Raw genomic sequence first — 26,088 nt, 5'->3', positions numbered from 1 at the left:
AGGGACATTAAAACACTCTCTTTTTCTTTCTCTCTCTCCTTCCCTCCTTCTCTCTGTTCACCAGTCTGTATAGCTGTCACTTCTGTATATTACGGGGTGTATATTTTTCTCTTTTACACGAAAGGTCAGTATAAGTGAATGGCTACTCTTTTCATGTTATAAGTCATCTAAAAACAAGAGCCTGTTAATAAATATGGTTAGTATCCGTGATATTCATGGTCACCAAAACTTCTGGTAGCATCCTGAATAATTGGACATTTATGTGGAATGATGTACTAAACAGTCATTTCCTAGTGGAAGACAGTGTCCTCATATGTCCCTGTTTGTAGGTTTGGTGTTTGTTCTTCCACTAGTAAGGTAATGAACCAGGGTTGGGCATGAGTAAGCAGGCTCTGGTGGCCACGGCTCTGTGGTGAGTGTCAGATTGTTGGATAGTAACCACTCATAGGTTGTTACTTGGAACAAATGAGGTCATCTAAACAACAGCCTTTGACCCAGAAGATGCTCTGAGTTCCCTCCCAGCTACATCCCAGTCAGAGGTACAAACTGTGGCGTGGTCTATTTTCCAGGGCTCCCTCGCGGCCTCAGGTTCCAGCTGAGATCATACTCTTTGCATCCTCTCCCTCTCCTTTTTCACTTTCTTTCTCTTTTTCTAGAATTATGTTTTTTTTCTCTTTTCAGAGTTATTCTATAGTTATTCTGTTTCTACAGAACCCAAGGCCAAGCTGATACTGTGGATTTATTTTTTTACTTTTGTATTATTAGTCAAATCATTGTTTAGGGACCAGTTATTTACCAACAAAGGCAAGTGCTCTATTTTCAGTTCTTTGAAAGCAACCTCAAACTCACATATGGATACACTGAGAATACTGGAGTATATACTAGCTATCAGTTACTGAAAGAAAAATCCTCTGGTATGCAATGTAACATTTACGAGACGGGAATCAGTGTACAAATGAAAACAGATACATGTAAAAGTATTTACCATTTCTAAGAAAAAACCTCATTAGTAATATGATACCAATATGCTTAGAAAGAGTTAAGTATATTTAAGTGTCAGAAATTCAAAAGAACTTACTTTAAAGAGGCTAGCTCACTAAATAAATTCTGATTTTCCTTAAACATTCGTTCTTCGTTTTTCTTATTTTGTTCCTGGAGATCTTTTACTTGATTATACAACCTTTCATTTTCCTTTTTAAAAACAGAAAAATGATTTCAGCTAAAAGTTAGCAGTACTTTGTGACATGAAGAGGTGTAAATAAGTCACTTAGGTGGTCTTTACAATTTCCTTAGATTTTAATTTTATAAAACCCTTTTCAAATATCTTTTATTATCTTAGAAGGCAACTTCTCTAGACATAACTCTTTCTAAAATGTTAAAAATTTTAGAAACATGCAAAGAAATTATAGAATTCCCCAACCTGAAGAGTCTAATGTCAGAGCGATACACTGAATTTGACCAGAGTAAAGGCAAAAGAGAGAGTGGAGAAGCCTAGCCTTACGTGTGGGCTGGGGTGAGAAAGCCCAGCAGGACTATATACCAGTTCTGGTTCTGGCCAGAAAGGAAAAACATCAGGACTAGAGGAAAATCCCAGGAGCCTGACTTCTAACAGCGGGGTAATTAGATAGGGAACAGATGAATCTGTGATTAGAGCTCTGACCCACTGACCTCACTTTATATTGAGAATTTTCTGAAAACTAAAGGCTTTTGAGGTGGTAACAAAAACTATGGATTATCACAGCATGTGTGAACTACTGCCTGGCAGATGGCATGTCAACACACACAAGGAACTTGTGTATTGTCTTCTGAGGGGACAGCTGACATATTTAGAGCCCGTGAAATCTTAAAGTCCCTCTCTGTATGGCAGGATGAGACAGGGGATGAGGATCTCAATGGTCTCCCTAAACTGAGGCAGAACATCTTGTGTGGTGAAAATGGTTTCCCCAGGCTTCTCTGACTGATGAAGAGAGGCGCAAAGCTCAGATTATAGTTGTAAAAGGGAACTTCAATGAGGTGGAAGACGAGAGGAGGCAGAAAAGGAAGCTACATCTTAAACCTGCCACTTTCAACAGCTCACACTAAACAAAAACAAGCTCATCCTTGAGGCAGCAACACTTGAGAGCAGACTGATGGCTGAAAACAATAGCAAGACTAGTCACAACCTATTACAAACTGTGTAGAAGCTAAGGGAAATACGCTCATTTCTAAGGGACATGGCTATTAAAATAGCATGCAACAGTTTCTGGCTGGTTACTGTATTCCAGGTTAGGGGGCTGGTTTGTATTGTTTTATTTTGAATTTCACTATTCCCTTGTCTTATTATCCCTACTCATAAAGACAGAGGAAGGTAAGAGGGTTGGACAAGGCCCCACAGCAGGTGTTAGAGTTAAGACTTAAAACTAGGCTTTTATTTAAACCAGAATTGATGCTCTTAGCTACTTTACTCTGGCTAATAAATGTGCAGGCCAACTGGGCAGGAAAGAGCATGCCTGCGCCCAGCACTTGGGAGGTGGATCACAACCTTGAGGACCACCTGGGCTATATAGTGAGTTCCAGAGAACAGGAGAGAGGGCGGGAAGGAAGGACGAGGAGAGGGAAAAGGTAGGGGAAGAACACTGGTCAAATTACTTACTACCTTACTTCTATCTGCATGTGAAATGACCACAGCAGTATTTTAATATACCTTACATTTATAATTAAAGAGTCAAAAGCAAAGTTGTCTGAGGCTGAAGAACTGTCTCACCTGCTGATATCCCTGAAGAAGTGTCTCTTGTTCTTGTATTTCTTTTTGGATTTGTTTCAGTTTTTCTCCAGTGATGGGATCAGATGTTTCTCCAAGCTGTAGCCACTTCTGTTTTCTGCTTGTTTCTTCAAAGCTACTTAACTTTAAGAAAATGAATAAATTGCTTTATTTGCAAACAGAGATTAAAGAAAGAAGTGAGGAAGATAGAGGTTCTCAGACCCACACAACCTCCATTATGGCTGTCCTGGGGAGTGCCATGGAGCACTGTCAAGTCAGCACAGTGCTTTGCTGGTGAGAGAGGAACTCACAAACACTGTTGTGACTCTGGCTCTAGATCTTCTACTACAGCTCCTGTTGGAACTCTCATTTCTCTGAAGGGTATAAGGAACTCATTGGCTTGTTTTCAAAAGAACAGCTAATACAGGAAAATCATCAAAATGGGCCATGTTTGATTTCAATTCACTCTGGAGAGAACCAAGAACCAAGTCTGTATTGTATACAGCAAATACATCAAGGTGAACAGCTCCAGGTACCAGGATAACAAGGAATTTGAAAGGAAGCATAATTGCATTTATTTATTTATTTTAATATATAAGAAAGAAAACCAGAACAGTACATTTGGTACCTTGGCCTGAAGAATGTAATTTTCCTGGTTCAGTTTGAAGAGCTCTCCTTCCTGCTGTCTCTTAAGGTTTTCCAGGGTGTTCTCCAGCTCCTTCTCCTTCTCTGAGAATGTGATTTTAATTTGCTCAATTAGGGCTTGTGCGCCCCTCCATTTTTCCTCTGCATCCTGAGCTCTTTTCAACATAAGGAATTCTTTCTCTCTGTTCTCACCAGAGGATCCTGAAGGCTCCTTTAAAAAAGAAGCATGACTTCATTACATGAGTTGCATGGTTAAGACCAGAACCCAAACAGAAAGACAGAGACTGGCAATGACATGGTAATAATGCTCCAGTACAAAGAAACCAGTGAGAATAATGTGAATAAGGAAAAGAAATTTCATATCTGTACACATTAATCAACTTCAATTACGATATTTTCTTAAGTATGCAATTAACACATTTATAATCTAATTTTAAAATGATTTTAAAATATGAAAATTAGAAATATTAATATGAACTTCAATACTTACAGTCTGGAACTGGACAGTGGAGTCGGCTGTGGAGTCATCTGGCCTCTTAGGTGTAGCTAGGCTACCTTTACTTTGCAGGGATGGCTTATTCAAAACTGCAGGCTTGATGAGTTTTGTTCCAGATAATATTTCTAAATATTATAGACAACAGAAGGAACCATAATAAAAGTAAGGCTGAATGTGCATTCAGCAATGATGGGCAATAAATGAGGACAGTGGCAATGTGGAGGTAAAACATAGATCGCAACACAGGCTGAGGCACCCTCCCCCCCTATGGTCCTTTCGCTGTGGTCACTGCACCCCAGCAGTCACCCACAATCAACATCCACAGATGGAGCTAAGTAAGTGTGAGGAGACGATGAATCAGGATAACTTCAAGACTTTACCACTTTTAACAAATTATGTTGTAAGAGGATCACAGTCAGGATGGCCACATAATGGATCAGAAAGAGCAGCTGGTAAGCATGAAGAATTTTAGTTCAGAGTCACTGTGTCTTGAGCACTCTTGATACTCGGTGTATGAGAGGGAATCACAGCACCAATGGAGCAATGCACACTGCAGAGGATACCATAACGCCTAACCTAAGTCTGATTTCAAAGACTAACAATACTGTTCTAACCCAGTAGCATCATCTAGCAAATTAGAAAAGAATGTGACTAATATATGTTTGGCCCAATTTTCTGCTTTTACAGTAACTTTTAAACTCCAAAGATAGATGAAATTCTGAAGCCAGTATATACTATTCGGTTAGCAACAAGCAATGTAGGCAGATGCTTCTATGGAATATTTTAAAAATTCATTTTATATACCAACTACAGTTCCCCCTCCCTCGTCTCCTCCCACTCCCCTCACAATCCCCAAAACCCCATCCATTTTTCAGAGAGGTTAAGGCCTCCCGTGGGGAGCTAACTAAGCCTAACACTGCATGAAGGCTGAGCAAGTATCCACCATAGGGAATGGGCTCCACAAAAGCCAGTTCGTGCATCAAGGATAAACCCTGGTCCCACTGCCAGGGATCCCACAAACAGACCAAGCCACACAATTGTCACCCACATTCGGAGGGCCTAGTTTGGTCACATGCAGAGGTACCAGTTGTCAGTTCATGAACTCTCACTAGCTTGGGTCAGCTGTCTCCATGGGTTTCCCCCTCATGATCTAATTTACCCCCTCTTGCTCACATAATCCCTCCTCCCTTTCTTCAACTGGACTCCTGGAGGTCGGTCCAGTGCCTGGTCTGCATCTGTTTCGAAACCATCAGTTTCTATGATGAAGGTTCTATGATGACAATTAGGTTAATCACCAATTTGATTACAGGAGAAGGCCTATGCTGGCACCCTCTCCATGATTGCTAGGAATCTTAGCCAGGGTCATTGTTGTGGATTCCTGGGAGTTTCCCTAGCACCAAGTTTCTCCCTAACCCCACAATGGTTTCCTCTATCAAGATGCCTCTTTTACTGTTCTCCCTCTCTATCCCTCCCCCAACTCGATCATCCCATTCCTCTGTTCTCATCCCCCATTCCCTCTCCACCCCCCCACCCCCTCCCCCAGTTTACCCAGGAGCAATACCACTCTTAAGCATATACCCAAAGGATGCTCAATCACACAACAAGGACATCTGCTCAACTATATTCATAGCAGCATTATTCATAATAGTCAGAATCTGGAAACAGCCTAGATGCCCCTCAACCAAAGAATGGATAAAGACTATGTGGTACATTTACACAATGGATTACTACTCAGCAGTAAAAAACAATTGACATCATGTAGGCAGATAGATGGAACTAGAAAAAATCATCCTGAGTGAGGTAACCCAGACCCAGAAAGACAAACAGTACGTACTCACTCCTAAGTGGATAGTAGATGTAAAGCAGAGGATAACCAGGCTACAGTCCACAGTCCCAGAGGAGCTAGGTGGCAAGGAGAACCCTAAGAGGGACACAAATGCATCGCCCTAGGAAGGGGAAATAGGTGAGAGCTTCTGTGGAATCTTAGAGCCCACATTCAAATGTGTCAGGCTTAACACTCTATGAACGTTATCCAGCTGCTTTAAAGATAAATAAATAGCCTCATTTTTTTTTACAATTATTTCCTCAAGATTTGTTTAAATGTATTTTTTAAATTAAAACTATCTTCAGATATTTGGAAAATACAGAAAAGCTGAAAGAAGAAATAATTCAATACTTCCTCACAGAAAGATTCATTTCTATCTTTTTTTGTAGGCATATAAAGGTTTTCCTTACAGTCATCATCATACTTAGTGTGTTTCATAATAAATGTCTTAAAGCATCCAAAAAAACTGAATCACTGAAAATGTAGCATATGATCCCTTCCAATCACAGGCAGGTTATTCCATGACAAGGGCTAGGAGTGTCCCGCCAGCAAACGACTCTCTGAGGACTAGGCAGCTACAAATAGGAGGTTCTGTATGTAGACATTCAACCTGCCAGACTTTTTACAACAGAATTTCCATTCCTGAATCTTTTTTTCCATAGGTATGAGTGTTTATGGAATATATATCTGTGTACCATGTTTGTGTCTGGTGCCCCAAAGAGGCCAGAAGTGGACACTGAATCTTCTAGTACTAGAGGTACAGACAGTTGTGAGCTACATGCTGGCAACGGAACCAAGTCCTCTGTAAGACATCTATCTGCTATTTCCCCCCTTACCTAAGAAAGGAAAATTTCTTAATATGAAAATTCAAACAGAAAAACCCTGCAGAATTAGACCTCTTTGAAGAAACAATGCATTAATCACATTCAACCATAAAGAAATGAATCAAAGTAATTCCACATTGATGTCACTATCGGTAACAGACATTCAATTTACTTAATAACCAGAAGCAAAAACTAAATCTCCAAACTGAGAGAGATATGGTTGCAAGAGAAAATATACCTTGAAAAAGTAAAACCCCTGGTTGGGTGGCATGGGGATGCAGAATATATTACTTCATATTTCACAGAAGGGAAGGAAGTTATTGGCAATACATAAAATTGAAAATAAAGCCAGGAAACAATAATGTGGCGTTAGCAATCTCTCAGAGGTTATCAGAATCTATTTCTTAAGGGGATGTCTTAGAACATGTAATTTTTAAGAATGAAGTTTATCTCCTTGGAGATTTAAGGAATCTACATCTAATATATTTAAGAACTTGTAGGGGCCAGGAGATGACTCGGTGGTGAAAAGCACTGGCTGTTCTTCCATAGTGCCCAGGTTCGACGCTCAGCACCCAGCTGGTGGCCCACAAACGTCTATCACTGCAGTTCTGGGAGGTCCAATGCCCTCTCTGGCCCCCTCATGTGCCAGACATGCAAATGGTGCACATACACACATGTGGGCTAAGCATATAAAATAAGTTAAAAAGTTAAAAAAATAAAAAGAACTTAAAGTGTGATCACATCATTGTTTTAGAAACTGAGTTTTAGGTCAGTCTGTAGACTAATGGGCTTCATCTGGTATTTTTGGGTATTACTCTTAGAAAATATTCAGTCCATTTATCTACTTCTGCTGTCCACCCACCCATTTGTTCTCTTGTTTAAGACACACACAGAGAAAAGCCTGATTCAGCACTTAGCACGGCACAGTATTTCTTGTTACCTTTTCTTTTTCCTGTTTTCCCCTATTTTTGAATTTTTACTCATCAGCAAGTTTTTTTTTTAAAAAAGAAAGCATAAACATGAAATGCTAAGTAAAAGGTAGCTAGAATAAACAGGCAGCCCCCACGTGACAAGTCTGTAGCCACTAACCTCCACTTCCTCCCCTCTAACAGACACCTAATTCTACATGGGCAGCAATGTGCTTAGCTCACAGTGACTGCACCCCAAACTGTATGCAAACTGGGGTGGCAACAAGTTTTAGTCAAAAGATGGAAGCAAAAGGTTCCTAGGTGAAGGGTTTCAGGGAAGAGATTCTAATGAAAGCACCATAGATTTGGCTGCTCTACTGTCATTCCACCTCATGGGCAGAACGTGGAGACAGACATCATTGTGTAAGAATAGAGACAGAGGAAGCTGGGGAAAGGGTTCAGTGGATAAGAGCATGTATTTATTTTTCTTGCAGAGGACCTAAGTTTGCTTCCTGAAACCCACATCAGGTGGCTCACAATCACTGGTAACTCCAACTCCAGGGCATCTGACACCTCTGGCCTCAATGAGCACCTGTATTCTCACATGCATATAACCTGGTATAGGCATATTCTCATTCTCTCTGTCTCTCTGTCTCTCTCTCTCTCTGTTTCTCTCTCAAAAATAAATCTTACAAAAAAGACAGAAGTCACATTGTATGGATTCTGCAACAGGAAAGATGGGATCTATCTGGTTCCTTTCCCAGCTGCATATCTCAGCTCCCTTTGGGCTCACAGTCACATCAAAGACAAAAGACTTTCATTTGGTTAAGCAACTGGGCTTAATTTTTATTCTAACCAATGATGATCTGAACTGCCCTACTGTGCTTCCCAAGGAACCCAACCTGTAACAATTATTCCAAAAGAATTACCGTTATGAGTAAAATTAAAGCTACTCTGGGCAGATTATCAACAAAGAGACAAATACAAAAAACCCATACTGAACAGTCTAACGAGATACTACAGTAGTTCAGCGAAAGAACAGGTCCACTGTTGTGGAATATTATTTTAGCCAGGCAAAGATGTGTTACGTTTGTCTGTGCTGTGGAATATTACTTTAACTATGCGGAGGTGTGTTACATTTGTTTCTGCTGCCTTTGTTAAAGATGTAAAGAGGTGCTACATTTGTTTCACCTTGCCTGCCAAAGGAACCTGACTGGTCTGATAAAAAGCTGAATGGTCAATAGTTAAGCAGGAGAAGTATAACCGGGACTGCCAAGCAGAGAGGTATAAGAAGAAAGAAGAGAGAATGGGGAGCAAGAGAGGAAGATGCCCTGGGCCAGCAAGGCAGCTGGCAGTCAGCAGACACAGGGTAGGACATTCAGAGAGAAAGGTAAAAAGTCCTGAGACAAAATGTAAATGAAGAAAAATAGGTTAAGTTATAAGAGCTAGCAAGAATGGAGCCTAAGCTAAGGCCAAGCATTCCTAAGTCTCTGTGTCATGATCTGGGAACTGGTTGGCAGCTCAAAAGAAAAAGCCTGGTGCAGTCCACCACTGCATGTTTTAGTACAAAAATGAGTAATGTGTTTTGATTCTGATAGTCGCAAATACTTTAAGATTTTGAAATATGGAAAACAAGTTTAGAATATTAGCTAACTCTACTCATAAAAATATTGTTGCCTTCAATCATTTACATTGATAGCTTCTCAATCACTGTGACACTTGTCTTCATTTGCAATGACTTCAACATACTCAGACTCTGCCAACTCCTTGACTTTGGTTCCTTAATGTTCCTTGCTCTTAGCTGCTCACTCACACTGGTGTGACCTAGGTTCACTTCCAATCATGCAATGACCTTCTAACCTCCAGCTCAGTAACCACTTGGAAGCATACTTCATATCTTCCCTTCTTTCCCTCTTCACTGCTCTGTGATGGCACGGTGTTTGATTCTAAGAAGACTGAAGCAGACAGAGGTAACAGTCACACTTCCTCCCTCTCACATCTATCCAGCTGCCAGCTGGTGCTCTCTTCCTGTGCTTCCACATTTCCTAGAACTCAGAACTGTCCACATTCCTAGGTAATGAAGTCCTACTGTGCACCATTATAGTTCTAAGTCAAGGACACTGCCCTGGCAATTATTCCCTCTATCTACCACACTGTCCATTCTTTCTCTTTCCATTCAGTCTTTCTTAAGGGCAGACATGTGCAGTATGTGTTTAAGTGTGTGGAGGTGTAGAGCCAGAAAACAACTTTTAGGAGCTAATTCTCTCCTTCAGGACTAACTTAGGATGCTAAGGCTGGAGTGGCAAATATCTTTACCCACAGTGCTACTGTGGTGGCCCCCTAACTGTCTCTCAACTCCTTCCAAGTCAGCTTCTGCTTCATCTTCTGCCTTTCACGGGAACTTTCCTCCAGAATGTCCTATTACTTGAAGCACTAATTCTATCCACATTCTTGTCTACTCAATCTGCCTTGCAGTCAGCTCTGCCAGGAATCTGACCTCCACCGCTGATGGCCACCAACTTGCTAAAACTGAAGAGCTGTTCTCAGTTCAGCTTCTTCCCCTGTGGGCAACAAATGGCAGAAGAGACGCTCCTTGAGCTACATCTTCCCTAGACTGAAGGTTCTGTCAGGGTTCTCCTCCCTCACTCTGCCTGCCTTGCAGATCCCTTTTGTTCTGTTTGATCGGCTAGAGTGAGCCTGTTTGTGTTTACCCTCTAGTAAGCCTGTCATAGCTTCAGCTGCCAAAAGACACAGCCTTAAGGGTCAAATGGAAAGAAGGAACCTCCATTAAGGAGTTGCCTCCAACAGATTGGTCTGTGGATGGCATGTTTGCGGGGCATTTCCTTGACTACTAAGAAGTAGAAGGGTCCACTGTGGGAGGTGCAACCCCTAGGCAGGGAGACCCCGGATGTGTAAGAATGGTAGCTGAGAAATCCAGGACAACCAGGTCAGTAAGCTGTGTACCTGTGTGCATTCTGCTTCAAGTCCCTGTACAAGGACGGACTGTAGCCTATAAGTGAGAGCAAATTCTTCTTCCCCAAGTTGCTTTTGTATCATAACAACAGAAAGAGGTAACAAGAACATCCTCCTGCTCTGTCAGTGCTTATAAAAACGCATCTTCTGGTCTTTAGTAAGTGCTCAAATGGTATCTTCAGTTTATACTTCCTCTAGGACGGCAGACTTTCAATCTAAATGCCTACTCTTTATCACTGTTTGTAAGTCAGAACGTCATCTCAAAGTTGTCATCTCCCTTCCTCTCAGCCCAGAGTTTACCTCCATTTGTCTGACCTCGGGGAGCGTCTGCTCCATTCCTTCAGTTGCCTGGACCAAAAACTACAGTGACCCAAACTAGATTTTTACATTATCGGCTCTACCTTTAAACATATTTTCATCAACCACTTTTCACTATCTTCATTGCTACTATCCTCAACAGCTATACACTACACACTTATTCTAAAAGGAATACACAGAAAAAAACAAAGAAAATGACATAATATGCTATTTATATGTCAAACTCTACCTTGAAAGGAATGTATTCTTACCTTTTTTCCTGAATTGACTTGATGTGGGAATGGATCTCACATTTTTACTTTTTATATTGTCCTTTGAAGATTTCTTTTCAAAAGCAGAAAATAATTGTAGTGGCGAACTGGCTTTGCTGTAGCCTGAGCTCCGAGTTGATACATACAGTCCACTCTGCGGCTTTCTCTTAAGCAAAGGAGGTGCACTTCTGGCCTTCTTGTATGGAACCTGCTTGCCAGTTACAGGTCCTTCTTCCCCAGCACTGAACTGAGTCTTTGAAGTCTGTATACGACAAGAGCAAACTCTTTAGTATCGGAATGAATTTCAACTACTCTTGTTAAAAAAAAAATTAACACATGGCAAGATCGTGACTGGCAAATAACGAGGTTTGTGAAGGGCAAACTACTACAGCAACGTTCTCTAATTTATTAGAATTCCAGTGTTTTGAAGCCTATCTTCACAGTTAGCATTGGCACCAAGTACTTTAAAGCAAAAATAAGCTAGCTGGAGAGTAAGGTGTAGCTACTGGAGTAATGAAGACATCAAGGAGGAAGGTATTTTGAAATGACAACCAAAACAGCACCTAATTTTCTTTGGATTTAAGGTATATTAAAAATATCAAGACTTGTGATGGTTAGTGGATTGTCAACCCTACAGAATCTGGGTGGGAGCTGGGCCTAGGAACCTGTGATGAGAGGCTCCCCTTCCCTGACTGGGGTGCTGGAGAAGGGCCTAGGTACCTGTGATAAGAGGGTACTCAGATTGTGGTGAGAAAGCTCTCCTTCCCTGACAGGGGTCCTGAACTTCATAAAAGGGGAAAGGAACTGTGCTGCACCTGGGATTCATTGCTCTCGTTGACTTCCCACCATGACAGGCTGTATCTTCAACTAGGAACCAACAAAGTTTCTTTCCCAACTGGCTTTTTCAGAGTATTTTATCACAGTAACAATACAGTTACACAGCACATCTACAAAAATGAGATGCTTCATAGCAAATACTAAATTAGACAGTAAAAATAGAATACTGGAACCAAGCTAAACAGAGAAAGAAGGAACAATGAGATGTGCATTTCGTCACAGTGGCTGATCACAATCCTATAAATGCCAACTCTCTTATGGTGCAGACTGAGGAGATGAGCCCTGAGCTATGCAGTGATGCAGAGAATGTTTTCTGAAACGATCCAAGTCTTAAACTAGTTAACGAAAGGAAATAGAAGGAAAGGGCAAGAGGAAATGGACATCCTGCTATACTCATAGATCAGTGCCTAGCCCAACTGTCATCAGAAGAGGTGCCATCTGGCAACCCCTGGGAACAGATGCAGAGACCCACAGGCAAATGTTAGACTGAGTCAGGGGAACCCTGGAGTGGATGGGGGTGGGGGTATTCAGGGGCCAGAGGGGTCAAGGACACCAGAAGAACATGGTCCAAAGATTCAATTAAGCGGGACTCTTAGGGGCTCACAGAGACGGAAGAGACAGTCATGGATCCTTTATGGGGCTGAGCTAGGTTCTCTGCATATATATACACTTGTGTAGCTGGGTGTTCTTGTGGGACTGTTAACAGTGAGACCTGGGGTGTCGCTGACTCTTATGTCTGCTCACAGGACCCTTTTCCTTCTACTGTGTAGCCTCATCCAGCCTGATATGAGGGTTTGTATCTAGTTTTATTGTAACTTGTTATGCCGAGTTTGTTATACCCCTGAAAGGTCTGCTCTTTTTTAGAAGAAAAACAGAGAAAAAGTGCATCTGGGGGAGAGGGGAAGTGTTGGGAGGGGGGCTGGGAAGAGTGGCAGAGGGAAAACAGAGGTAGGGATGAAAGGTATGGGAGAAGAATAAAAGAAAAAGGAAGTGAGTGCTCTGGCGGGCTCTGTAAGAAGTCCCACCCACAGCTGATGTCAGCAGCCCCACAGCTTAAGCGCATACTTCTTACCTGGTTGGTTTTGTCATCCTGAGGTAATAGTGAAGGGTTAACAGTTGTTTTTTTCTTCAAAATCTCAAGGTACACTTTGTCCAAACGATCTTTCATAGCAGTTGATGCTGGACAGCCGCCACCCATGCTCTCACCTGCTGTCTTGGGTAAAGCCACATTCTCCTTGTGTTTGTGGGGAAATTGGCTCTCATGAGTGGGGTCTTGAGACACAGTGTTTCCATTCATCTTAAGAGGTAAACAGTTCCTAGATTCCCCCTCTTCACTGTCAGCTGCTTTCTTAAGGCTACAGAACAAAGTAGAACACAGTAAAAACTGCATGTAACCTAAGTCCTCAAGTTCCTCAGTGATCCACTCATATTTGTACAGACATGAGCTGTAACTATTCAAACGAAGTTACACTGTTAAACATGTCATACAACACAACACCATTAGCCTAGGATACTCACAGGTTATCATGTAACTGTTCATACTTTTTTTCTGTTCTTTTGAGGCAGGGTCTCATGGAGCCCAGGCTTGCTTCTAACTCACAGAGATAATACCTGCCTCTAACTTCGTGCTGGGATTAGTAGATGATCCTGAACTCCTGATCCTCCTGCCTCCACCTCTGACAGCTACTGAGATTATAAGCATGTGCCATTATGCCCCACTAATTTCAGATAATTTTAATGCAGCACAATAATTTTTACCCACAATTTCTTACTAAGTCAACACGTATTTTGTTTTGTTTTTCCAGACAGGGTTTCTCTGTGTAACAGCTCTGACTATAAAGGTCACTCTGCAGACCAGGCTGGCCTTGAACTCACAGAAATACCTGCCTCCGCCTTAGTGTTGGGATTAAAGGTGTGCGCCACTACTGCCTGGACTATATCAACATGTATTCGAAGTAGAGGAATTTTTTTATATATTTCTGTAAGACTCTAAAGTGACTATAATTTATGACAAGAAATCAAGGAGTATAAATACCAAAAGCATAGAAATAACCACAATATAGGGAAACTTGAAAATAAAATCATAAAAATCACTAGGATTTTAAAATTAAACCATTTACCATTTAATGAACTAAAACAAATTAGACAAGTACTAAAAATGTCAGAACAGGTTGGAGGGATGGCTCAGTGGTTAAAAACACTGCTGTTCTCAGAGAGGACCTGGGTTCAATTCCCAGCACCCACAGAGTGACTCACAGCTGCCTGTGGCTCCAGTTCCACGGAAGTCAGTGCCCCCTTCTGGCTTTTCATGGGTATCAGGGAGCACATGGTACACTGAAGTATATGCAGGAGAACATTGAAACACACCTTTATGTTGTTTTTTGAGACAGAGTTTCTCTGTGTAACAGTCCTGGCTGTCCTGGAACTCACTTTGTAGGCTGGCCTTGAACTCACAGAGATCTGCTTGTCTCTATATCCCTGCTGCTGGGGATTAGAAGCATGTGCCACCATGCCTGGCTACATCATTTATTTATTTATTTTTACATTTTGGGAACTATATTTCCAAGGAATGTCTTATATTTGGTTAAACACCAGTAAACCACAAGGGCTCTAAAATATGACTATCTTATGATTTGTGATTGAGGAACAGTTTAAGAGGCTACCATTTTTATACTATGTAGACAAGCTACTCAGTAAATGCTGGAAACTTCTAAAGTACTTGGAGCCAGCAGGAAATGCATCAGCTCCTTACTATCTAGGTGCTAATCCAAACTGTTTCCTGTTCCTGCTGAGTACCAACTCGGCTGCGTTTCTCTGACATTTACTAGTTCCTGCCGTTAGAATGTGAGCACTAGCATGGACGGGCTCCAGGTGCCAGGAAACTGACGGCAGAGGCTAGAGAGGGGCATTGTAGTGCACAACATTTGCTAATCTGCCACTTCCAACTTCATCTAGGCAGACCTGGAGCAGTAAGGTTAAAAAGTGGCGGGAGAGGACATAATGACACTAAGTGCTGGCTATTACTGGCTGCTTTCAGCAAGGTATTACAAGAAACCAGATGAACTCAGGACAGAATGGCTCTTCCAGAGAACTGACAAGGAATACTTAGAAACTTAGGACTTATCGGGTTTACTCTCTGCATACAGACGTCAGCAATAGGGTTCACTCTGGAAAGATGGTGCGAGAAGGAGAATTTCATTACATTTCTCAGCTGAAAGAATGCTGGATGTTTCTCACAAGGCCATAGGTCCTGCGTGTTCTTCACATAGGGTTACTGTTCCCAGATGGTCAAGAACTAAGCATCTCAAGTAGATTTAAAATTTAACATAGCAAAGAACTTTGAATCTAGTTTCTGGCACATGGAGCTGACTGGAGCCAAACAAACCAGAAGGCCACTGAAGGCTAACAATCAAGTTCAAAAGCAAAGGAAAGCAAAGCTGAACCACTCCCCAGAGCCAGAAAACGGGAGTCTGAGAACTACCTGCAGGTAGTAGAAAAAGCGTGTAACCCAGCATGGCATGTCCTTCTCCTAAAACCTACTGTAGCTTGGCCAATGTCGATAACCTGAGATAAATCGTCCAAGAAACAGGAACAGCGGCTATCCAGAAATATTCATATGTGGTTCTGGAAAAGTGGAAAGGCCTAATCTGGGCAATCCCGTTATTTAAGGTTTTTACAAGGTCCTTCCGGTCTTTTCGAAGTGGCAACTCTGACTGCTCTATTTCCCACAGACTTCCCATTCCTGAACAGAGCCATTTCCATTACTTGATGTTGGCTGAGGGGAAGGAAACACATTGTCTGTTTTTTAATTCATTTACTGGTAAAGAATCACACCCAAACTGGAGAGGGCTGTACTTCACTTGGATATCAGGGCTTTCCTGATGGTAAGAGCTCTGAGTAGGACACTGTAATGAAAAATGATGGCCACTGGCCATCTGGGTATTATGAGGGTACTAACTAGACACTACCAAACTAGTACATTTTTCTTTCTAGGTGCACAAGTAAATCATATTTCCCACCTTCCTCCAATTGGTTTCCTCAAAGTTTTGGTTCTGACAGACAGAATGTGACATGCCACTCTTTACTTTCCGGATAACACTACAGTCAAAGCTACAGTTGGGGATCGAAGCACTGGGCACTGAATGCCCACACGGAGCAGAGCCCAACCAGTCTCACTGCCCATGCGTGTGTGAGAAATAACTGTGTGATGTTCTACTACTAGGCCTCCAAGAACTATGTGTTACAGCAGTTAAGTTACTTACCTTACACTTCACTGGAGATTTTAAAAGAGGTAAGGGTGGCATTATGACATTTCTGAAATTATTGATCCTTGGATCATATAAGTATTCAGGTTTTTTTTGCTGTGTTTATTCTATTATTTTTTCTTTTGGTATTATATTTGACATAAAATGTATCATTTTAACCATTTTAAGTGTACATTTCAGAGGCAAAATCTGTTCATATATTTGACAAACTTTACCAAATTTATCCCCATACTCCTTTGATTTTGTGAAGTTGAAATTCTACAAGCATCAAAGACCATACCCTCCACCTAACCGTGAGATGATGGTCAGCTGCTGACTAAGTCAGAACCTATGGTTCATATAAAAATAGAATAAATTTTCCACTGATAGTGGATTGGAGACCCATGTGCCACTGAAAGAGGAGGAATCACATTTTCAGTGAAGACATTAGGACTAGTTAATGGCACCAACTTTCTTTTTCTTTTAGTACTGGGAAAATTTTGATGGAGGATAAATACAAAAAGAGATCAGGGGCTCACAGGTAGACACAAACAAGCCTGCATTTTTGATTAATCATTTACGAGGAATGGTTCCACAGAACAGATGGTTTTAAGTTCCCTGTGACAAAACAAGAAGCGACAACAGTAAACACCACTCAGTTAAGCAACCGTCCTGCACAGGGCATTGCTGAAACCTCATACCTGAGCAAGTCAAAGCCACTGACCCCAAAGGAGTCTATCCTGATGGGTCTCATCAGCTCCTCTACTGTGGGCAGATCTAAAAATGAGAAAAGTTAAATTGCCTAAATTGCTTAAATTATATATTAAGTAACATAAAAATAATTTTTCTCTATTTCATATAGTTAACAAAATGGCATGTGCAATAAATGAAATTTACATCACAAAATTGCACCAGGAACCCTCTCTTGGATCTTATAAAATCTCCATTATCTACATCTAGATCTCATATACACACTTGCTATGTAATTTTTTTAATCTTAAAACACTATTTCTATTAATGCACATACGTATATATGCCAAGCTTGTTGCTTAATTTGGCTAAGGCTCATTGGAAGATGAGCTGTATTCTGTGTTTAGCTCTAACTCTGGAGTTAATCCAGATGGGGTTTCCTTTGATCATGCCCTATGTAATGGTCTGTCCTGTCCCTTTAAGAGACAGGCCCTGCCCACTCCCTCTCCAATCTACTGAGGCAAACAGATCTTCCTTCAGCTTCCAGCCCAAGTTCTGAGTTCTTTCCTTTCTGTCTCTCTCCCAAGGAGGCAGCTTCTGCATCTTTCCCTTCTCTCCACTTCTTCCCTTCTTCCCTTTCCCTTTCCCCTCCATAACCCACTAAATAAATGCCCACTTTCTCTTCATGGCGCACTTCTCGCCTGCTGCATGGCTCCTTGTCTTGGACCTGTGCCACCATTCAGGGTCCTGTGGTGTCTTACCATAACACCCTTTACATTCAAACACTAAGAAGTCATCACCACAGCAAACTGTATGTAGAATATACTCCAACGGACACTGTCTAAAGAGGGTAAATAGTAGAGACAATTTGTCTGTCCATCCGTCCATCCATCCGTCCATCCATCATCTTTCTACCAAAGCTGTCACCTTTACCAGATTCTGTGGTGGAGATGTTCTTTGAAGACTCTTCATTTTCTTGAAGATAATCTCTTACTGAGCTCTTGACATTTTCCATAGTGCTAGCCTCGATTCTTGGTTCCCCTGTGTCTCCCAGAGAATGAGCTATATGACAGTAAGCCTGATGCAGGGCTTCAGTGTCACCACTGCTCTGTCCATAAGACACACCTGTTGAAATAAATGCAATTCCCAGGCATCACAGGAGACAAATGCAACACTGAAGTCATTCCTTAGTCTCTTAGGAGTGGTGAACAAGGCTGCAGGTCAACAGCAATATTAGAAAAGTAGAGTCGAGCAGAAACCTGGGTAGGCTATGGGTATGAACTCACAGCAAGTAAAGACAATCTTGATGTGGCAATTGTCAACTCTGACGTTACCAGTCCCTGCTGTCTCACTGTCCTGAACCAGCCTCTCTGTGCCAGGTAAAACTGTTCCCATACCTCCTAGATGGACACATTCCTGAAGGATCCTGCCCTTGCAGGGTAATTCTCACCCCGCTGTGTGGTAATCTCAGTCTGAATGGTTCCTACTACAAGCATGCTCCTCAAACCCTACAAACTACTGATGGCTCTGTCATTTGGTTGAAGCTGCTATGACTCAAAGCCCTTTCCTGATGGCAATGCCCAGTCCCGTGTCCTTTCTGAGCTTGTAAGACATCAGACAACATCCTCTACCTGGCCACGGTTTCTTTTACACCCTTTCTTCTACCTACCACTCCAGTCAGTGCTTTTCCATTTTTTATTATCAATGGCCCATCAAGTGGTCTATCTCTAGTCCTTTTAAAATCCTCTCAATACTTTTGAAAAATCCAATTAATTCTTCCCTTTCTCCTCCTCTCTATCATTCCTTTGTTTTAAAATTATTATTATTATTTATGTGTATATAGTGTGCACATACAAATACAAACTACACAGTGGAGGTTAAAGGACAAGACTGGAGTGGTTCTCTCTGTTTACTTATGTTGGTTCTAGAGATTGGGTCACCAGACTTGCGTGGCAAGTACCTTTACCCACTGAGCAATCTCTCTGGACTCTTCCCTTTGTTTTTGGAGAAAGGATCTCATGTAGCCCAGGCCATACCTTTACTGGCTGAACCACCTTGCCAGCTACAAGACTGGGTCTTATTATATAGCTCAGGTTGATACTAAATTTGCCATCCTTCTGTTTCAGCTTACTGAATGCTAGGATTATAAGGATGCACCACAACACCCAGAGATTTTTTATTTTCTATTTGAAGAGGAAAACTATATGAAACAAATCTAGACAGTAACAACCCTTGGAAGATGTTGGCCAAAAATAAGAGTTATGACAAGATAATGTAGTTTGAGTCTTCTTGATTTTTGATCTAGATGCTGATTACATGGGAGCATTCAGTGTTTAAAAATTCATCAAGCCAGGGACCAATGAGATGGCTCAGCAGGTGAAGGCGATGCTAGACAAGCCTTAATATATGAGTTTGACCCTCAGAAGCTACGGCAGAAGAGAGCTGACTCCTGAAAGTTGAACTATGACAACATGTGTACCACGTCATTCAAGCCCCCAGAGATACACACTATACACACATGCACACAATACAAATAAACAAATAGATAAAAGTGCACTGTATACCAAGAAACATGAGCTTTTCTGTAACAAGAAAATAAATAGTAAGGCAGGCGGTGGTGGCGCACACCTTTAGTTCCAGCATTTGGGAGGCAGAGGCAGGCGGATCTCAGTGAGTTTGAGGCCAGTGTGGTCTACATGAGCTAGTTCCAGGACAGGCTCCAAAGCTACAGAGAAACCCTGTCTCAAAAAAGGAAATTAGTTAAAAATTAGTATAAGTAACATACAAGATGTTTAGAGTTGGTTTGTGATTTCTACTGTTTTTTTTTATCCAAGGGTCTCAGTTTACTAGACTAATCTAAATAAGTCCTCTGAACCCCCAAAGCAAGATGGTTAAAAAGTTCCCATTTGCAACTAATAATGTGGGAAATCAAGAATATATTATATTCTATAGCAAAACAATATGCTGCCTGGCACAATCCTAATTTCATGGAAGATCCAAATGACAATGATGGTTCTACTGCTTTATAGTTTGAAAGGGCAATATCACAAAACTGTTACGAGCTTTAGGGAAAATAGTTCAGAATCTAAGGGTGTGACATAGCCTGTGCCTGAGGAGGGAACAATGTAAAGCACAGCCAGGACCCATGTCCATTTCTCCTCCTCATGGCGAATTGAACAGAAAACCATGGATGGTACAACAACTACTTAGCCCTCACCTACAGCTTCCCCTTGTAATGACAGCATAGTCAATCTATGAGATTGAACATCCTCAATGTCCAGATGGTTATTACATGAAATTTTCTAGAAAAGAAGCCAGTTACTCACAGAGCATCCTATAGTTAATCACGTTTTCACATGCGTTACCTGTTCCCGCTAGTTCACCAGCAGTCATTTCTGGGACGGCCTTTGCTTTAGGGGTTGCTTTATTTTGATAAGCAAGGTCAACATCCTCAACAGAGTCTAAAGAATCGAGCAGCACAACTGCAGGAACATAAACAAAAAACAAGGAGTGTAGGAAGCTCTGTGTGTTTCTTGGTCCAATAAAATTAGGCACATGCAATGCTTAAAAACAAATATTTACATATAAATGTTGTTAGTGTATAATCACGTGTGTTTCCACATGCATGATTTTAATGGTATATACAAGATAATAGGCTAACATCAAAACAAACATAAGTGATTCCATATATCTAGACATTTATTTGGAAGGTGGAAGGCTTGAGAAAAACAGAAAAGGAAATATTTCAAACATAATAGGGTCAAGAAAGGAATAAAGGACAAATGACTAAGAAAGGTTAAGAATTTTAATTCTTTGAGAAAGATTCAAAACAAAAACATTTTATTCAAAATTATTTAGATGAGATTTTGAACAGTTTACTTGTCAATTAATAATATTTACCATTAGCCAGCATGCCAGTTTTCTCTTCTTCCTAAATTAAAAGAAAATTACATGTTTTGAAAGCAAGATTATATGGAATGACCACAGTTTTGAGAAGCAGGAGCTATGAGAGGACCAGAAACATTTTCTAGGTGTCTTCATCAACACTTGTCTGAGCCAAAGCTGTACAGGAATTTCTACCTGTTCCTTCTAAATCTGGGCAATTGCTAAACCTGTTTTAGGCCTTAAGAAGATTTGCCTAAAGTACCTAGAGGTCACCTGCTCAAAAATTATGTCTCAAAAATAATGTCTTTCTTTAAATATCAAAGTAACAGAGCTATGTCACAACAAGTATAACATCAATCAATTGGTCAAAACTTAATTACCAAATATACATCCAATTCCCCATTTTCTCTACAGTCTGAAGGACATACCTTCAGACAGGCGTGCTACCAACTGGCAGGAGAGATGCAGTTCTTCATTACTAAGGTTTTTATGTAGCATCGCCTTTGATTCCCTTCTTGGGCAGGCAGTGTAGGGTCTTCTAGAGTTAACACTTTAGCTTTTTATCATTTTCATTTTTAATCAGCTCTGGGAGGGTTCCTATTATTATGCAGATTATACTTTCTTTTTTTTTTGTTAAGATTATACCTTCTTGATAAATGGTAATATCCTGCTCTTTATTAATTTTCATTAAATACTGGGAGTGCCAAATTTCAAACATAAATACCATGAATTTCTAAAGATATCATGAGGTCACATTAATTTTTCTGTTAATTTAAAAATCATTTTGCTTCTTGAAAACTGATATATGTATATACACTTGAGGAGATGTATTATATAAACTAAAAAAACAAAGCATTTATGTATAACTTCAATGTGTTTCTATTTAGATAATCTATGGCTTTATATAAGCTTAAAACATCTTGTCCTAACAGTGCCTCAAAAAACTGCAAAGATGAAGACCAAAATAATAAATAGTAAAGATCCCATTAACTACTATTATATAGCTACAATGACAAATTATTGCACATACGTAGTATTTAATGGCAGCCTTAAACACACCTTGGTAAGAACTGAGGGAATGGCAGTACTAGAGCAGCAGCCTGTATGTGAACAACAGAGCAGTGTGATTTTTTTTTTTATCTTAAGTACAGGAGCTCCAGATACTGACACTGCCAATCTTACCAATCCTGAGAAGAGCTATTTACAGCTTCCACAAGGTCAGGTCTTACAATGATGTTAGTTCATAGATCAACTGAAAAATAGCATCAATATTTAATTGTGTTCAATTGCTAAAGCTTACCTTAAAGCAATTATGCAGCAAAGGCCATCCTATAAAAAAGCATCAACTATTATGATTGTTTAATGTATACTGATACCCTGAGACTTTAAGTTAGCAATGAGCAGGGCTACAAGGAACTCTGCACCTTAAGTCTTTACATGGTGAGTTTGCCAAGCTGATAAAAGCAGTCACAAAACTGTTAAAAGACAACTGATACATACCTGTGTGGGAACATCTGCTTTTCCTGACTCAGAGGTCTCTTTGGGATGGGTCTCTTCATCTTTAGTAATCAAAGGTACATCAACATCCTCTGCATCTTCAAAATCATCACTGTATGTTTCTGAAGGAGATTATTGTTAGAAAGATCACACTGTTAAAGTTAAATTTCAAACAAGTACTACTGGCTCACAAAGAAAATATCTCCAAATATAATCCTCTGGGGTAATAGCATGAAGGTACCTCCCAGGATCTCCCTTCTTTCCTTCCTTCTTTCTTTTTCTTCCTTCCTTCCCTCCATCCTCTCTCTTTCTCTCTCTCTCTCTCTCTCTTCTTTTCTCCCTCCCTCCCTTTCTTTTTCTTTCTTTCTAACAAATAAGTTCAAACTAAAATGAACACAATCTTAGGTTTATTTTATTTTCTGTACTTTGACATATCCTTACATAAATACTGGCCCTATATGGCTTTTGCTGTTCTTCAGTCCTGAATAATTCTTGGTGTAAAGCTCTTAGACTATGTCTTAGTGCCTTTGCAGTGGGAGAATAAAGGGATCTCCAAGTTAACTGATCTCATCAGTCTACTCATGGGGCAGGTGGGGGCAGGAGTTATACAGCCAACATCTCTTTCATCAATTTTTAAGTTGTTTATTATTTTTAAATCAAAAGGCTGACTGAGATCAGTGGGGTAAAGGAAAGGAACCCTTTTTCAGAATGCAAAGAGTTCCAGTGTGGAGACAGTATGGAGATGCATGTCAAAGTAGTGCTTAAGAATGTGACCTGGAACCAGAAGGCTAGACTCAACTCTTCACCCCCTACTCCAGCTTCAGAATGACAGACCATTGCAAAACCCCTGGCCTTACTTTTCTCACCGTAGAGATGACAACTGCACTTTTCTCAAGGAACTGAGAACTGAGAGCTAAGCGGCATCTAAGGAGTTATTTCATATATAACATGCACAAATATGATGTGTAATAGTACTGATTGGCAGTATTAGAGCTAGTTTTGCTTAATCTACATTAAAAGCTAATGAAAACATATCATTTTTTATCTTTTTCTCTTTGCAGTGGGAAATGAACTTGGACATGCCAAGCAAGTAGTCAGCCCTACCTTCTAAATGGGAAAATTGCTAATGCACATTATTCCAAACTAGATTTTAATGTCTTCATTTAGTAACTGAACAAATTATAGGAAAATATTCCCATATAACATATGAATGGCAAGCCTCCTTCCTAGGAATCTGTCATGAACAGAGTTGGTGGGAAATAAGTCACTAGCAAGTGACACAGAAATGAAAGGAAAAAGTAGAAGGAAGGAAAACATGTCAGAGCTTTCAGAATCATCAACGTGAATTAAGCTGACACAAAAATGAGGGAGCAAACCAAACAGGTGGTCATTTTGAGAACCACCTGGGTTGGTGCCCAGTCCTCCAGCCACAGCGACACTGAGTGATGCCTATAGCGTATTACACATTCAAAATATTCTCTATGCTTAACTTCAAAATTATGACTTTCAAAACAAGAACATGCTCTTAAAATTCAGAAAGTAAACCATAGGCAATTAAAGTCTAAATGCTCCTTTTTGGAGCTATTTCCATCCTTTATTGGCAAGTTTACCTGTAAGCTCTGAGTATAACGCAATCCGAAAATCCTCCTGTCATGTCAGGACTGAAGAAACTGGATTTAAATTCCATTGTGAACAATTAGACAAAACTGGCAGTGGGCTGTCAGAGGAGCTGCAGTCAGCAATGGAATTTATGGCGGACATCTCACTGGTTAGCACAGCTACTCTGCTACAATGAGCACACCCCCAGAGGCCAAGCCCCAGGAGTTTGTCTCCAGAATGTCCCCTGCCTCTGCTGTGCCGTCTTCTGTTTGCTGCTACCGCATTCTTACTGCATTTAGCATGGTGAGACTGTTATGTGAAAGAATCCCACTGTATCTAGTACAGTGTGATTGTTTTATGGGAAAATTCCCACTCTTCACTGGGCAATTTACATGCAAATCATAATGAAGATGATTTTTTATAGAGCAACAGCACTTAGAGATGTGAGATTTGCTAAGGATGGAAAATAACAAGTTCCATTCATTACAGACCTGTGAATTCTGCCTGTGGAAAAAAACAGGCTGGGACCGAAAAAAGGCAATTATGTCCCTGCATCCAAGGTTAGGTCTGAGTTCTTTGGTCATGTAGCTTACAGAATTATTCACGGGTTTCAGTGTGTACCTTGTAAAACCAAAGTTGTGAAAAGGAATTAAATGACCCTATTGTTTGTAAGGAAAAGTAGATGGTTAGCTAGACCATCTACTTACTGGAGTAAGGTTTTAGAGAGTAGAACAGGAATCTGCTACCCTGAAACTGCAAACAAAGGTAGGAAAGAACTGGCTGAAATACACTTGGCTTGAATAAAGTTTTGTTAATCAACAATAATAAAAAAAAATCATTGTTTTGGAGTGAAGCTGTTATAGTGGAAAAACTAATACAAAGAAAAATGTTTAATTACATGAGCTTCTAAGAAAAACATGTAACTTGTGAGCATAATGTGATTTCTTCCTATGTAAAGATTTTGTTTTTGGAAAATATGTAACTTGTGTTTGTGAGGTGATTTCCTTCTTGCATAGAGATTTTTGTCTGAGATAGTATAAAAGGATTAAGAGAAAAATAAATGAGAAAAGAATTAAGTTTTGCCTCCTCAGATAAGTCTCCTGTGTTTCTGTAATAGCTGCCGACCCCACATCTCCTTTCCAGTTTCTCTGACCTGCTGGCGCTGGACTCTGGCACAAAATATAAGAAGTAATTGTTTTTAGTTCAGATAATTGGCAGGGAAAAATGTAATTCTGAAGAAATATAAACAAACGAGACATGAGCTCCACAATCACTGAAGGGGAATACATTTTTGGAGTATAAGGGAAGGTGAGGCAATTTCAATGAACTGAGAAAATGAAGAGTTCTGAGAGGCCAAGCCATGCAGCAGCTGTGGGGCAGTAATGAGGTGGGCACATTCAGCAGGAGTTCCAGGGGAAATCTGCATGGGTCCCTGAGGATGAGGGTCCTTCTGAGTTGTCACAAAATACTAAACCCTTAATATAAAGGCTGTGCCAAAAACTGGAAAACTATAGCTTGGACAGTTCCTTCAGGAGACTTTTCAACCCCAACCTATGAGTAGCAGGCACTCACTGTGTACTGGGGATTATTAGAAGAACCCTCAAGAAGAAATGCCATAGGTCAGCAGGCAAACGATGCCCAGAGTGGCTGTTCTAGACACTACTAAGTGAGACAAGAAGTGCCTAAATGGACCAAGTTGCAAGACTGTCTACCAGAACTGGCTGAACACCTTCTTAAAGAAAATGAAATCCAGATATCATAAAATCTACAACATCCAACAAAAGAAAGCAAAGAATAGTAAATGGAAAAAAAGCAAGCATATTCAACAAATGGTGCTGGCACAACTGGATATAACATGTAGAAGAATGAAAATAGACCCATATCTATCACCATGCACAGAACTCAAGTCCAAATGGATCAAAGCCAACCACAATGAACCTCATAGAAGAGAAAGTGGGAAGTATACTTGAACGCATTGGCACAGGAAATCACTTCCTAAATATAACCCCAGTAGCACAAACACTGAGAGAAACAATTAATAAATGGGACCTCCTGAAACTGAGAAGCTTCTGTAAAGCAAAGTACATGGTCAACAAGACAAAATGACAGCCTATGAATGAGAAAAGGTCTTCATTAGCCCCACATCAGACAGAGAGCTGATCTCCAAAATATACAAAGAACTCAAGAACTGGTCATCAAAAAAACCAAATAAGCCAATTAAAAAATGGGGCACAAACCTAAACAGAGAACGCTCAACAGAGGAATCTAAAATGGCTGAAAGACACTTAAGGAAATGTTCAACATCCTTAGCCATCAGAGAAATGAAAATCAAAGCATGTCTGAGATTCCATCTTAC

At 40.5% G+C, this 26,088-nt stretch overlaps 1 protein-coding gene across 3 annotated transcripts in view; it reads right to left on the bottom strand.

The window, feature by feature from the left end:
- Positions 1-26,088, bottom strand: part of Cep162 (centrosomal protein 162) — a 76,251-nt gene that overhangs the window by 36,003 nt on the left and 14,160 nt on the right. Inside the window, exons 1-12 of one of the 3 annotated variants that reach the window (XM_041679855.1) lie at positions 23,744-23,827; positions 22,137-22,255; positions 20,652-20,682; positions 20,117-20,233; positions 17,679-17,876; positions 16,763-16,838; positions 12,890-13,172; positions 10,981-11,242; positions 3,876-4,006; positions 3,369-3,596; positions 2,744-2,884; positions 1,079-1,191 (exon numbers count right to left, since the gene is read on the bottom strand). In XM_041679855.1, the coding sequence (XP_041535789.1) occupies positions 1,079-1,191; positions 2,744-2,884; positions 3,369-3,596; positions 3,876-4,006; positions 10,981-11,242; positions 12,890-13,172; positions 16,763-16,838; positions 17,679-17,876; positions 20,117-20,233; positions 20,652-20,664 (1,562 nt within the window). In that variant the 5' untranslated portion in view covers positions 20,665-20,682; positions 22,137-22,255; positions 23,744-23,827. Of the gene's footprint in view, positions 1-1,078; positions 1,192-2,743; positions 2,885-3,368; positions 3,597-3,875; positions 4,007-10,980; positions 11,243-12,889; positions 13,173-16,762; positions 16,839-17,678; positions 17,877-20,116; positions 20,234-20,651; positions 20,683-22,136; positions 22,256-23,743; positions 23,828-26,088 lie in introns of those variants that run through there. The other 2 variants (XM_041679853.1, XM_041679854.1) reach the window with 2 other exon arrangements.

Source organism: Microtus oregoni, unplaced genomic scaffold, assembly GCF_018167655.1.
Source record: "Microtus oregoni isolate MIOR12 unplaced genomic scaffold, Mior012 000032F_ref0000030, whole genome shotgun sequence".
Lineage (NCBI taxonomy): Eukaryota > Metazoa > Chordata > Mammalia > Rodentia > Cricetidae > Microtus > Microtus oregoni.
The sequence above is the reverse complement of the archived record's forward strand: the minus strand, read 5'-3'. Positions and strand labels throughout refer to the sequence as shown.